Genomic DNA, 12124 nt, shown 5'->3' with positions numbered 1-12124 from the left:
TGAGCTTTATTCTTCTGAGATAGCTGTGAGTGGGTGCAAGGAAAGCATGAATGGTTGTACAGTAATGCAAATTCACTAAGGGGTGGGGGGGTAGGGGGATGAATGAAGGGCATAGAATCATTGAACTGAAGGGACCCCGAGGGTCATCTAGCCCCACCCACTGCAATGCAGGAATGTTGATGGAGGCGATTTCAGCCTGGGTGGTGCCACTTCGCCAGGCAGGCGGGAACTGGAAAGAAATCCTGCAATGCTAACTTTTTAAAACCATGGCGGCGGCGGCGGCAGCAGCTCGTCCTGGGTGGCGCAGGGGTGGGTGTGCCCCCCCCCCCATGAACAGATGTAGCTTGCCCTCTTCCTTCCCCTCTCTCTCCTTTCTCTCTGGCCAATTTCCACCCGATCTCAAGACAAAAGCAGACAAGCATATAGGAACATAAACTTCTGCAGCATGAATAAGAGGATCAGGTTGCTCTCTTTCTCCCCCCCTCCTCTTTCTTTCCCACGTGACTTTCTCAGGAATCTTTGCCAGCAGTATCACCACAGCCTCTTTTCCCTGGGTCCATTTTCGCACTGCATGGGAGAGGGAGGTGGAGGAGAACCTCCTTTAAAAAAAGAAAGAGAGAAAGAAAGAAAGCCAGGAGAGAGGAAGAGGAGGGATCTTGCCCCTCTCCCTCCTATGGAGAGTGGATTTCTACTACAGGCGCCTTGGAGAGTCTTTGCGGCTGCCTGCCTGCATGTGGTATCTCTTTGCAAATCACCTGCAGACTGAAATTATCCTCTCTGCTCCCAGGACGTATTGCAGGGGGAGCGTTTTAAAAATTCCCTGTTTTTGCGCGGATCTGCTACGCTAAAGAGGGAGAAATTCTACCATCTCACGCGCACGGCGAGGCGGAGGGAGGGGAGGGAAAGCCCCGCTTAAAAAAAAGCAAGCCTGCTCTGTTTTCTTTCTGGAGAAACGCCCCTCTTTCTCTCTCCCCCCCCCCCGCCTCACCAACCAGCCAGGCAGCCTCCTCTTGCTGCCTCCGAAGGAGAAGCGGCGTGAGAAGAGATCTCCTTCTGGAGGGGACCTGCAAAGTTTCCTCGAGGAGCCCCCCAAAAGATCAGGAGGGCGAGGAGTGGAAGAAGGATCCGGGCGGGGTGGGAAAGGGGGCGCGCTTTGGCGCTGTGCCCGATCCAGGGCGCGTGGCGCGCCAGGCGGAGGATCCGCAAGATCCGAGGCGCCTTTGTGGGTGGCGCGGCGCCGGCGCCCCAAAGTGGACTTTGAAAAGGAGGGAGGGACTCAGAGAGAAAGCAGGAATTAGAGGGCGAGGAGAGGGGCGAGAGGTCTCCTCGCCTCGGGTGTTTGTCGACCAATCGCTCCAACTGGGGGAACTTTGCCGGCCAGGGGGACAACTTGGAGAGGGCGGCAGCTCTCCGAAGAGACGCGCGGCGGCGGTTCTTGTCCTGCTCCTTCCCCCGATTCGTCCCTGGGCGCAAAGGTGACCCACCGCCAGATGATTTACGGCTGCTCTCTGCCCTACGGCTCGCCCGCACTGTAAATACGCGCTGGGGTCGCCAGAACGCGGAGAGACCCTCCTCCTGTCCACCAAAACTGGAGCGGGAGGCTGGGGCGCCACCTGACATCTCCACGAACCCCAAAACAACCAGAGGACGCTCTTTTCCCCAGGAACCAAAAGCGGTGTGTGTGTGTGTGTGTACCTGCTGTTAGTTTTGTTCCCGGGATAGAAAAATGCTTTGATTTTTTTTTGCAAAGCTGCCTTCGGATGCTGCGCGAACGAAGCTCCAGCTGAGAGAAAGAGAGAGAAGGTCCTTTGGGGCTTAAGAAAAAAAAAGAAACTCATTTTCTTTCCCCTTTTAAAATATAACCTCTGCTTAACTATGGATTTCCTGGCGGCGTGGATGCGTCTCCTGCTCGTCTTGGCTGCCTTTGCCGTTTTGCCCCATCAGGCTGAAGGTGAGTAAAAGCTTCAGCTCTGGACTTCATTGATTTCGCTTTACAGAGAGAAGTTGGGCCGCTTAATGATATTCTGCAGCCAGGTTTCCCTGCTGAAGTTGGGCTGGGGATGATCTATGGGGTTTGGGGTGGGCTGGCTTCAATCTGGCACCGTCTTGCTTATTTAAATTTTTGCTTTTTTAATCTACAAGCCCGACCACGCCACTTGAGAATCTTTGTGGTCCTCTTGAGGAAAAATGCTTAGGGGACTCTCTCTCAAAAGAAAAAAAAATGCTGCTAGTCTCTGTTGTTAAGTTGCCCAGAGCCTGCAACTCTTGGCTTAAGAGCACAAGAAGTGCAGTGTAGGATCAGACGAAAGCACTTAGGAAGCTGCCTTATCCCCAGTTCTTCTAACCAGGTATTGTCTACACTGACTTGCAGAAGCTCTCCGGAATTTCAGGCAGGAATTTTTATTCCAGCCCTATCTGGAAATGGCGGGAATTGACACAGATCGGCAGCTCCGTCCTACAAATGGAGCTGGTTTATCCTGAGTCAGACCACTGTTTTATGACAGGCTCCCTAGAGATGAGAGCTGTTCGACTCTCATGGGAAGTGCTCAGCTGGACTCTCCTTCCTTGGAGGTTTTAAAGCAGAGGTTGGATGGCGCCTGCTATGCACGATCTAGTCGAGATTCCTGCATTGCCGGGGGTTGGACTAGATGACCCTTGGGGGTCCCTTCCAACTTTACAATTCTGTGATTCTATCTGTAGTCACTAGGGACAGTGAACCGCAGACCTTTTGCATGCAGCGTAGGGCTCTACCACTGAGCCACACCCCTTCAACGTCTGCTTAGCCCAGCAGCCACCAGAAATTGCACCCCAGTCTCCCTTATGGAACTATCTATTGTCTGCAAAGCGCATTTAATCAATTGGATATCAAACCTAGGGACCCTCCCTTCTCATTTCTGCACAGGCAATGTAAAGAGCATGGCAGCAAACTTGCCAAATGCGTGGTTGTTCGGTTTCTTTATTTTTACACAGGGTCCAACAGCGTGCCCTGAACATCTTTGAACTACTTACTTCAACACTTGGTACCCCCTTCCAAAGTTCTGCCTTAAGGTGGCACACCTTGAAAAACAGGATGTCTCCATGCCATCTGATTTCCAAATGGCTCCTCAATCATGCCAGAATATGTCACGCACCAGCAAAATGTTCCTAGGAAGATCCATCGAGATTAGTATTGTTGGCAGTGACTGGCAGCAGCTCAGCAGGGTTTCAGAGTCTTGCTTGGAGATGCCAGGGGTACACTGGGATGCTGCTCTTCCCACTGGGATATGGTCCTTCCCAAGGGATAGAATCATAGAATTGTAGAATCATAGAATCTTAGAGTTGGAAGGGACCCAAGGGTCATCTAGTCCAACCCCCTGCAATGCAGGAATATGCAGCTTTCTCAAACGGGGATCGAACCTGCAACCTTGGCGATATCAGCACCATGCTGTAGCCAACTGAGCTTATCCAGGCTGTATTTGTACATAAAGCTATGGACAGTCCCTAGCTTCCAGTGTACCTTTAATAGATGTGTAACGCAGGTGGCGCTGTGGTCTAAACCACAGAGCCTAGGGCTTGCCAATCAGAAGGTCGGCGGTTTGAATCCCCATGATGGGGTGAGCTCCTGTTGCTCAGTCCCAGCTCCTGCCAACCTAGCAGTTTGAAAGCACGTCAAAGTGCAAGTAGATAAATAGGTACCACTCCAGCGGGAAGGTAAACAGCGTTTCCGTGTGCTGCTCTGGTTCGCCAGAAGCGGCTTAGTCATGCTGGCCACATCACCCGGAAGCTGTCTGTGGACAAACATCGGCTCCCTCGGCCTATAAAGCGAGATGAGCGTGCAACCCTGGACCTAACGGTCGGGGGTACCTTTACCATTACTTAACCCACAATTGGCTGTTTTAAACCGGCTCCTTTATGCTTTCTGCCCAGCAGTAACGGCATTCACACGTGCAGAAGTGAGAGAAGCTCGAAGGGGCTTGTCTGAAAGCGCCCAGAGCCGAGACATCTTCGCCCCTGGCAGTTGCTGTTATGCTTAAGAGTTTTTTGCTACATGGAAACCAGAAATGTGAAGTGAAAATGTGAAGTGAAAACTCCCTATTCACTAGTCTTTTTACTATTTTAACACCAGCTCTGCACTCGGTGGTGTGCCAAACCTGCCCTGAGATGCGGCCCGTGTGTCGGGAGGTCTTGCTGCCTGCGTTAGGCATGCCAATATCAATTTTTAGACGCCTTGTTTGTTTGGAAAACAATCCATCAAGGCAGTGCGCGATGAACATTACGGCTGACATGACTTCGGCATGGACTACCCACCGACCCCGCCTGTTCCTGGAGCGCATGCAGGGAACAGTAAGATTTATTGCCATCTTGGAGCCGCCTGGAGTGGAAAAAGTGGCTGGATGACATAAGGCCTGGAGAGTTTAATTGTGCATAAAAACTCTCCTACCTGCTCTCATGCTCAAGTCCCCCCCCCACTCCAAGAATCGTTTCACCCACAACAGCCACATTTCTGATCCCAGCTTTGTGCTTTGCTGCTCACTTGACCTGGGCGCGAGCTCGATTTCTCTTTACTTCACCCGATTATCTCTAGTTCTTTGATTTCTCTGAACTCGGCAACTCTCGGCTGAACTGTGAGCTGCCTCCGCTGCTTCTTGTAATTGACTTTAGGGGATACGGGCCTTTGGTCTGTGGCGATTGCTCCTGGGGTGGCTCATAAAGTCCACGGTCAGAGATGATGCAATCATGGACCGGTCACAAAAGTACCAGGGAGAGGGTTGTAGCTCAGGGGTATAGCATCTGCCTTGCAAGTAGAAGGTCCCATGTTCAATCTCCAGGTAGGGATAAAAATGGCTGAAATCCTGGAGAGCTGCTGCCAGTCAGTGTGCTGTGGACGGTACAGTGGTACCTTGGTTCTCAAACAGCTTGGTGCTCAAACAACTTGGAACCCAAACATTGCAAACCTGGAAGTAAGTGTTCCGATTTGTGGACTTTTTCGGAAGTTGAATGTGCTCCGTTTTGAGAGCCACACTTCTGTTTTGAGTGTTACGCTGAGGTCCGTCTCTTTTTGCTATTTATTTTGCGTTTTTGTTTTTGGGGCTCTTTGTTTTTTTGTGACTGTGTGGAACCCAGTTCAGCTATTGATTGTGTGACTGCAGTACTTTGTTTATTGCTTTTATTTTATGGATCAATGGACTCGTTAGATAGCAAAGTTCATGTTAAATTGGTGCTTTAGGGGTTGTTTTTAAAAGTCTGGAACGGAATGGTCCATTCTGCATTACTTCCTATGGGAAAGCGCGCCTTGCTTTTGGAACAATGTAGTTTCGGAACGGACTTCCGGAACGGATTAAGTTTGAGAACCAAGGCACCACTGTACGTGGCAGCTTCCTATGATTTTTGCTGAGTCGGCAGAATGTCCAGGACAACCTGGAAGTATGGCAAGTAGGGCGATAATAAATAATAATAATAATAATAATAATAATAATAAAATGATATAAAAATTTTAAAAAAGCCCAAAAACTTATTTTGGGCAGAGGGAGAGAGTCTAAGAAAAGCTCAACAATTTTGGGATTCTTCTGCCTGCCTAGCTTTCATCCAAGTGAGGGCCCCCAGTAGAACTTCTTAAATCGATGTGCCCTTCTCTCGCTTGCTCACTTTCACCAGAATTCAGGCTCTTCAAACAAAGCATTTGGCTGGAGTTTTGAGATGAATTATATTATATTTGAGATGAATGCAAATTATAATTAACTTGTGAACACGTTTGCACAGAATCTGATGATTCTCACTAACTTGCAGGGTTTTTAGTTCATAGAGGATAGATCTATTTTAAAAAGGTTCATGGAGAACCAGTCTTTTAGCTACTGATGCCGAAAACTAAAAACTTTTTTTTCTCAAATCGAACCTCTCTCTACAGTGACAGTCTATATGAGAATTAACAAAATGACAAGGAAGCTGTTTTGGGGGAAATGCAGTTTGGGTACACATTATCTGGCCCCAGTGAGCTAACACAACTTTATCCACAGTGAAGAGCTGTAGTTTCTTGAGGAATGCTACTGTTTGATGCATTTTCTGCCAAACCAGCTTTAACCAAAGCTACGTCCACTTTGCGGTTAAGCAGAGGTGTGTACGTTTGAGACAGCCGCTGCGCATCATGCTCAGATTAAACCTTCACGAACAGAGCGTGAATGCAGGGGGGCGGGGAAAAGCCAAACAGGTAATGTGCAACAGGTGAAGGCATTCCCTCCCCCCCTCTGGTGTGTGCAACAATGTGAAGTGCAGTGGGAAGGAAACAACCTCACTGGGTTTTAAACCACTGGCGTTCACATAACCACAGAGTTCAAAAGGGCTTTGATCAGAGCTAGCAAGCAAGGCTTATGCTCGCGTATGCTGTGCAGTGATACACCAGCCAGTTCCATGGGTGCTGCAGACCCAACTCCAGGCAAGGGTGGCCTGATGGGATACGCTGCTTTAGCTCAATATCCCTCAAAAGCTCTGGGCATCCCTATTCTTTTGCTAACCTCCACTAACAAAATGTTCAGGTGACTGTTCCATGGACAGTATGGTTGGGGAGCAGAGTTCTTGCCTGCTATTGCCACCCAGATCTCTCTCTGTGCAGCCAAACCTTTGAACCCAGAAAAGTATGTGGATGAGTTTTTTGGGTTTTTTTGCAGGCTTTCCTCCCACTTGTGTGTTCAGACCTTGTGCATGCAGACAAGCTGTATGTACAAGCTGTGCATAGGCTCTTTCCATGGGTTTGTCTGAACAGATGGAGAGCAGAACCAGTAGGCATGATTCCTCCTTCTGCGTGTGCAATATATAAGGAGCAGTCATCTGAATAGAGCTCATGAATGTGAAGCTTAAAGGGAAGGGCTGTTTCTCAGCGGCAGAGAACATCTGCTCTGCATGCAGAAAAAGGAAAATAATAATCTACAGTATTACTTATACCCCTCCAACCCAACCCACCCGATCTGGTTGGGTTTCCCCAGCCACTCTGGGTGGTTCCCAACAGAATATTAAAAACACGATAAAACATCAAACACTAAAAACTTCCCTAAACAGGGCTGCCTTCAGGTGTCTTCTAAAAGTCAGACAGATGGGCAGGGTATTCTTCTTCTTCTTCTTCTTCTTCTTCTTCTTCTTCTTCTTCTTCTTCTTCTTCTTCTTCTTCTTCTTCTTCTTCTTCTGACTGAAACCTTGCAGACTGAGGCCCTGCTCACCAGTGTAGACAACACTGAACTCAATAGGAGCCACGATCCGACTCGGGATAAGGCGGTTTCCTATGTCCCTGTTAGTTACCCTTCAACAAACGGCAACTATTTTGTCCTGCAATAAGGGAGATTAAAGATTGTCCACAGGGCAGGTTCCCTCGGTCCTTCCGCTATCCGAAGTGGGCATTTGCTGTGAATAATGAACTCCTGTCTCTCTGCTCACAATCCCCGACAAAAGAGTAGGCAGCTTTCCAAATTAAATGTTCTCTTCCCCTGCATCCACATGCTCTTTGTGTCTGGCCGGCTGCACCAGTTACTTTGTTGGGGGGTGGGGTGGGGGCTGCCAACAGTTGAAGTCCCACAGCATGAATTTGAAGTGCTGTGATGCCACTTTAAGCAGCCAGGGCTTCCCCAAAATATTTCTGGGAGCTGTAGTTTGTTAAGATCGCTGTTGCGTGTGGAGACCTTTTAAAGGTAAAGGTAAAGGGGCCCCTGACCATCAGGTCCAGTCGTGTCCGACTCTGGGGTTGCGGCGCTCATCTCGCTCTATAGGCCGAGGGAGCCGGCATTTGTCCGCAGACAGCTTCTGGGTCATGTGGCCAGCATGACAAAGCTGCTTCTGGCGAACCAGAGCAGCACACGGAAACGCCGTTTACCTTCCCGCCGGAGCGGTCCCTATTTATCTACTTGCACTTTGACGTGCTTTCGAACTGCTAGGTGGGCAGGAGCTGGGACCTAGCAACGGGAGCTCACCCCATTGCAGGGATTCGAACTGCCGACCTGCTGATCAGAAAGCCCTAGACTCTGTGGTTTAACCCACAGCGCCACCTGGGCTAACCACCCCCAAAATAAATTCAGACGACTCAATTTTTTGGTTTGGTTTTTGGCAGACTTTAGGCCACAACTTTATTGATTACAATCAAGTGAGTGGTTGCATAGGCTCTGGTTCGACTAGCTCCCTGCACCCTTGCAGGCAGCGCTGACCCCAGGCACCAACCATAAGTCAACCTGGGACAGAGGCGAGCAGGATCCTGCTAGGCCTCCGCCTAGATGTCCCCTTGACTCAGGCTCAGGGCACAACCCCTCACAGGGAAGACCAACCATGAGTCCTTGGATTCCTTTTAAAGAAATACCCCTTGCATAGGGATGGCCAGACCGCTCTGCCACCCCTATCACCTGAACCAGAGCCTCTCCGCAACCTTACAAGTTGTGACGATTTGCTATGCAGCAGGCGAAACCCAAATGGCACCAGCCCATCAGCCAAGTGGGGAAAATTCCTGCCGTGCCCCTGTCCCAACGACAGGCAACACACGACGGCATAGCAAGGTCAAGTGCAAGCCCTAAATATAGGGAGAGGTGGGCGGGTGTTCCGATGCACTGAGCCCAAAAGAGGAAGCTCAGGGACATGTGCATCAGCGTAAATAGTGGTCCCTCGATCACTTTGACTGGTGTCCCTCTAGCCTAATTGCACCCAAGATCGAGGGACCACCAATAGGGTGTTGTGGCCATCCAAATGTTCCCACCCACAACACAGGGTCCGGTTGCCATGTTGCACCTGGTTAGGGAGGACCCGATTTAGCAGGTCCCAGGTTCTCCTCCCACAGCTACAGTTCTCCAGGCACCCTTGCAAAGAGGGATGGACTCTTCTGGGTTAAACCACTCTGGGGCTCTCTCCTTCCAGCCTACCTTGTCAGATGGTTGCGAAGAGAAAACGGGAGAGCAGCTATGTGTATGCCATCTTGAACTCCTTGGAGGAAGGATGAGTTATGGAGACTGTTGACAATGGCAACAACAACTTATTTTGCAATTAGGGCAGCGGAGTTAACCTAACGTGGGTGGCTTTTCCCCCGGAAAATAAAACATGAAGCTGTCCAGGATTGTATGGCCATCTGTCATGGATGCTTTAGTTTAGATTCCTGCATTGCAGTGGGTTGGACTAGATGACCGTTGGGGGTCCCTTCCAGGTCTGTGATTCTGTGGATTGGGCCATTTTGGCCGGGATAAATTGTGGGAAACTGGGCTTTGTTGTGATAATCAGAGGCCCCTGGTGATCTTTGGTTCTGTGGGCATTGAATGCTTTGTTCCCTGCTGCATTCCGGACTTTGCTTTCTTACAGCATGTTCTCACAGGGCCATCTCCTGCTTTTCAAAACTGCCCTCCCGCATTGGATTTCATAGCGCTGGAAGCAGGCAACCAGCTTCCTGCGAAGGCCCTGGCCTTGACACTTTTATTAACGGTCTGGCAGGTGCCGTGCAGAAGTGACTGTTGCTGCCTCCTTGGGGAGACCAGCTGCAGCGCTGCCCATAAACCCTTCCTTTGTCTCCGCGTCCCCAGGCGGCATTGAACCAAATCCTCGCGTCCTTCAGAACCCCGAGTGATTGCATCCTGCAGCAGAGCCACTTGCGCCTCGAAGACAAGAGAGGCATCACTTTCCACCAAACAAATGGCCAGTGTCTGGCTTGACGTTTTTGCAATTCCCTTTAGGCGCTTTCGAAGGCACTTCTCTTTTTCTAAAGAAAGAAAGAAAGAAAGAAAGAAAGCTTCAAGAAATAAGGCATGTGTGGTGCATCGTGATTTTCATAAAAGCATTGCTTTACTCTCTTAAAAATCCAAGAGGTTTTAATTTCCTACCCAGGCCTTCTCAGCCTGATGCATTGGACTACAACTCCCATCAGTCCCAACTAGCAGCTGGGGCTCATGGAAGTTGTAGTCCAAAACATCTGGAAGGTGCCAGGTTAGCACCTTCCAGAGGTTACCTTCTCTCTCTCTCTCTCTCAAATATTTTTATTGGTTTTTGCACATGTTTTCCAAACATAACATCCCATCTTATACAATATAACAAACCTTTGGCTATTGCAGCCTAGGACTTCAGTCAACCCTGACTAATGGTTTCCTAACTTTCTTTCTGATTTTGCATTTTATTTTAATAGTTATTGCTATAAAATCCAAATCCTAAATAAACTCCTTCTTAGTCCTTTTTCGCAGTAATTCATAGTCCTCCCTGTAAGTCTCATTTGTAGAAGGTGCATTTTTTAAAAATTGTAGCAGATGAAAAAAGCAACAGCAGCAACCCTGTGATTTTTGCATGAGTGTCAGCTGTGACTTATTCTAAGCAAGAGCTTGCCAGCTCAGGAGTGTGTGATTTAATCCTTGCTACATTTTAGTATACAGCTTGCCTGCAGTTTCAAGCGGGGAAATGTTTTTCAGGTTGCAACACTTCCATGCTGCGCTGGGCTCTCTTTGTCAGAGGAGTTTAAGCAGGGACTCGGCTGCCATCTGCCAAGGATGCAGTAGTCACAACCTGAGTTGCAGATCCTATGTTGAGCAGGAGGTTAGACCAGGGGACCTCCAGTGCCCCTTTCAGGCCTCTGTGGATACTGTGCCAGGGTTGTGCACTGGTTCATGGGGATGCGGGTGACACTGTGCTCTTAACCACTGAGCCTCTTGGGCTTGCTGATCAGAAGGTTGGCGGTTCGAATCCCCATGACGGGGTGAGCTCCCGTTGCTTGGTTGCTTGGTCCCGGCTCCTGCCAACGTAGCAGTTCAAAAGCACATCAGTGCAAGTAGATAAATAGGTCCTGCTGTGGTGGGAAGGTAAACTGCGTTTCTGTGAGCTTTGGTTTCCGTCACGGTGTTCCATTGCGCCACATGACCCAGAAGGCTGTCTGTGGACAAATGCTGGCTCCCTCAGCCTGCCGCAACCCCATAGTCGCCTTTGACTGGACTTAACTGACCAGGGGTCCTTTGTTGTTGTTGTTGTTTAGTCGTTTAGTCGTGTCCGACTCTTGGACCAGAGCACGCCAGGCACTCCTGTCTTGCACTGCCTCCCGCAGTTTGGTCAAACTCATGTTCGTAGCTTCGAGAACACTGTCCAACCATCTCGTCCTCTGTCGTCCCCTTCTCCTTGTGCCCTCAATCTTTCCCAACATCAGGGTCTTTTCCAGGGAGTCTTCTCTTCTCATGAGTGGCCAAAGTATTGGAGCCTCAGCTTCAGGATCTGTCCTTCCAGTGAGCACTCAGGGCTGATTTCCTTCAGAATGGATAGGTTTGATCTTCTTGCAGTCCATGGGACTCTCAAGAGTCTCCTCCAGCACCATAAGGGGTCCTTTACCTTTTACCTTACTGGCTCATGCCAAATCCTGCACTTCACACCGAATCAGTTTGACCCAGAATTTGACCAGAACAGGTTGAGACAGTGCTGGATTGGGTCCACCCAGAGCAATATGGGGCTGTCAAATGGGGTGACATGGCTTCAGCAGAAGCGTCATTCTTCCCATTGACAGAATGTGGCTCATGCTTCGGCACGGCCACTTATAGCTCCACCTCCTTCTCTGGCTCCCTCCCTCTCCCTCCCTTCAGAATTTCAGTGGATAATGGGAAGTGTCGTCTTCTGCCAATGAAACCCACACCTGTCTCTCATGAGACCTCTGCCAAAACAAGAGATGCCCTTTGCTTAAGAATGGGGAAGAGTCGTCTTGTTTTCTCTCGTAGGCCAAGGAGGAATTCCAATACTTGTGCAACCCCTGTGATTAGTTAGGGGTTCAACCCTAATCAAAGACTGCTAGGGCTCTCAATCGATCAGGATCAATTGGTCCCTATTTGTCCCAGATTGGATGGGTCATTCCAGAGCGCTAGATTGTGCCCTGAATCGGATTGAGAGGGACGTGCCCGGACCTTGTATTGTATATGCTCCAACTGTCCTATTTACCAGGTCAGCTTCTATTTTCTGGTCACTCCTAAAGTGAGGGTCAAACAAGATGTGATGTTAATAGCACAAATACTGTACTTATTTTAATCCTCTGCCTCTATTTTGGCCGGCACAATCTATTTTGGCCGGTCACTGGCTCTGCTTTGCCCCTGTGATACCCTGTTAATTTTTTTCTGCGTGAATTTCTAAAATTATGGTAATGTATTCCCTTGGATCTGAGTTCAGGTCCTGCCCCAAA

At 49.4% G+C, this 12124-nt stretch overlaps 1 protein-coding gene across 1 annotated transcript in view; it reads left to right on the top strand.

Annotated features, from left to right (window-relative positions):
* Nucleotides 1-582: 582 nt before the first annotated feature.
* Nucleotides 583-12124, top strand: part of FRAS1 (Fraser extracellular matrix complex subunit 1) — a 328899-nt gene continuing 317357 nt past the window's right edge. The window contains exon 1 of the mRNA XM_060278390.2: nt 583-1951. Within this exon, the coding sequence (XP_060134373.2) occupies nt 1876-1951 (76 nt within the window). The 5' untranslated portion in view covers nt 583-1875. The remainder of the gene's footprint in view (nt 1952-12124) is intronic.

Source organism: Zootoca vivipara, chromosome Z1, assembly GCF_965207765.1.
Source record: "Zootoca vivipara chromosome Z1, rZooViv2.hap1.1, whole genome shotgun sequence".
In the NCBI taxonomy this organism is placed as follows: Eukaryota; Metazoa; Chordata; class Lepidosauria; order Squamata; family Lacertidae; genus Zootoca; species Zootoca vivipara.
Note: the sequence above shows the minus strand (reverse complement) of the source record. Positions and strands in the feature narration are given on the sequence as shown.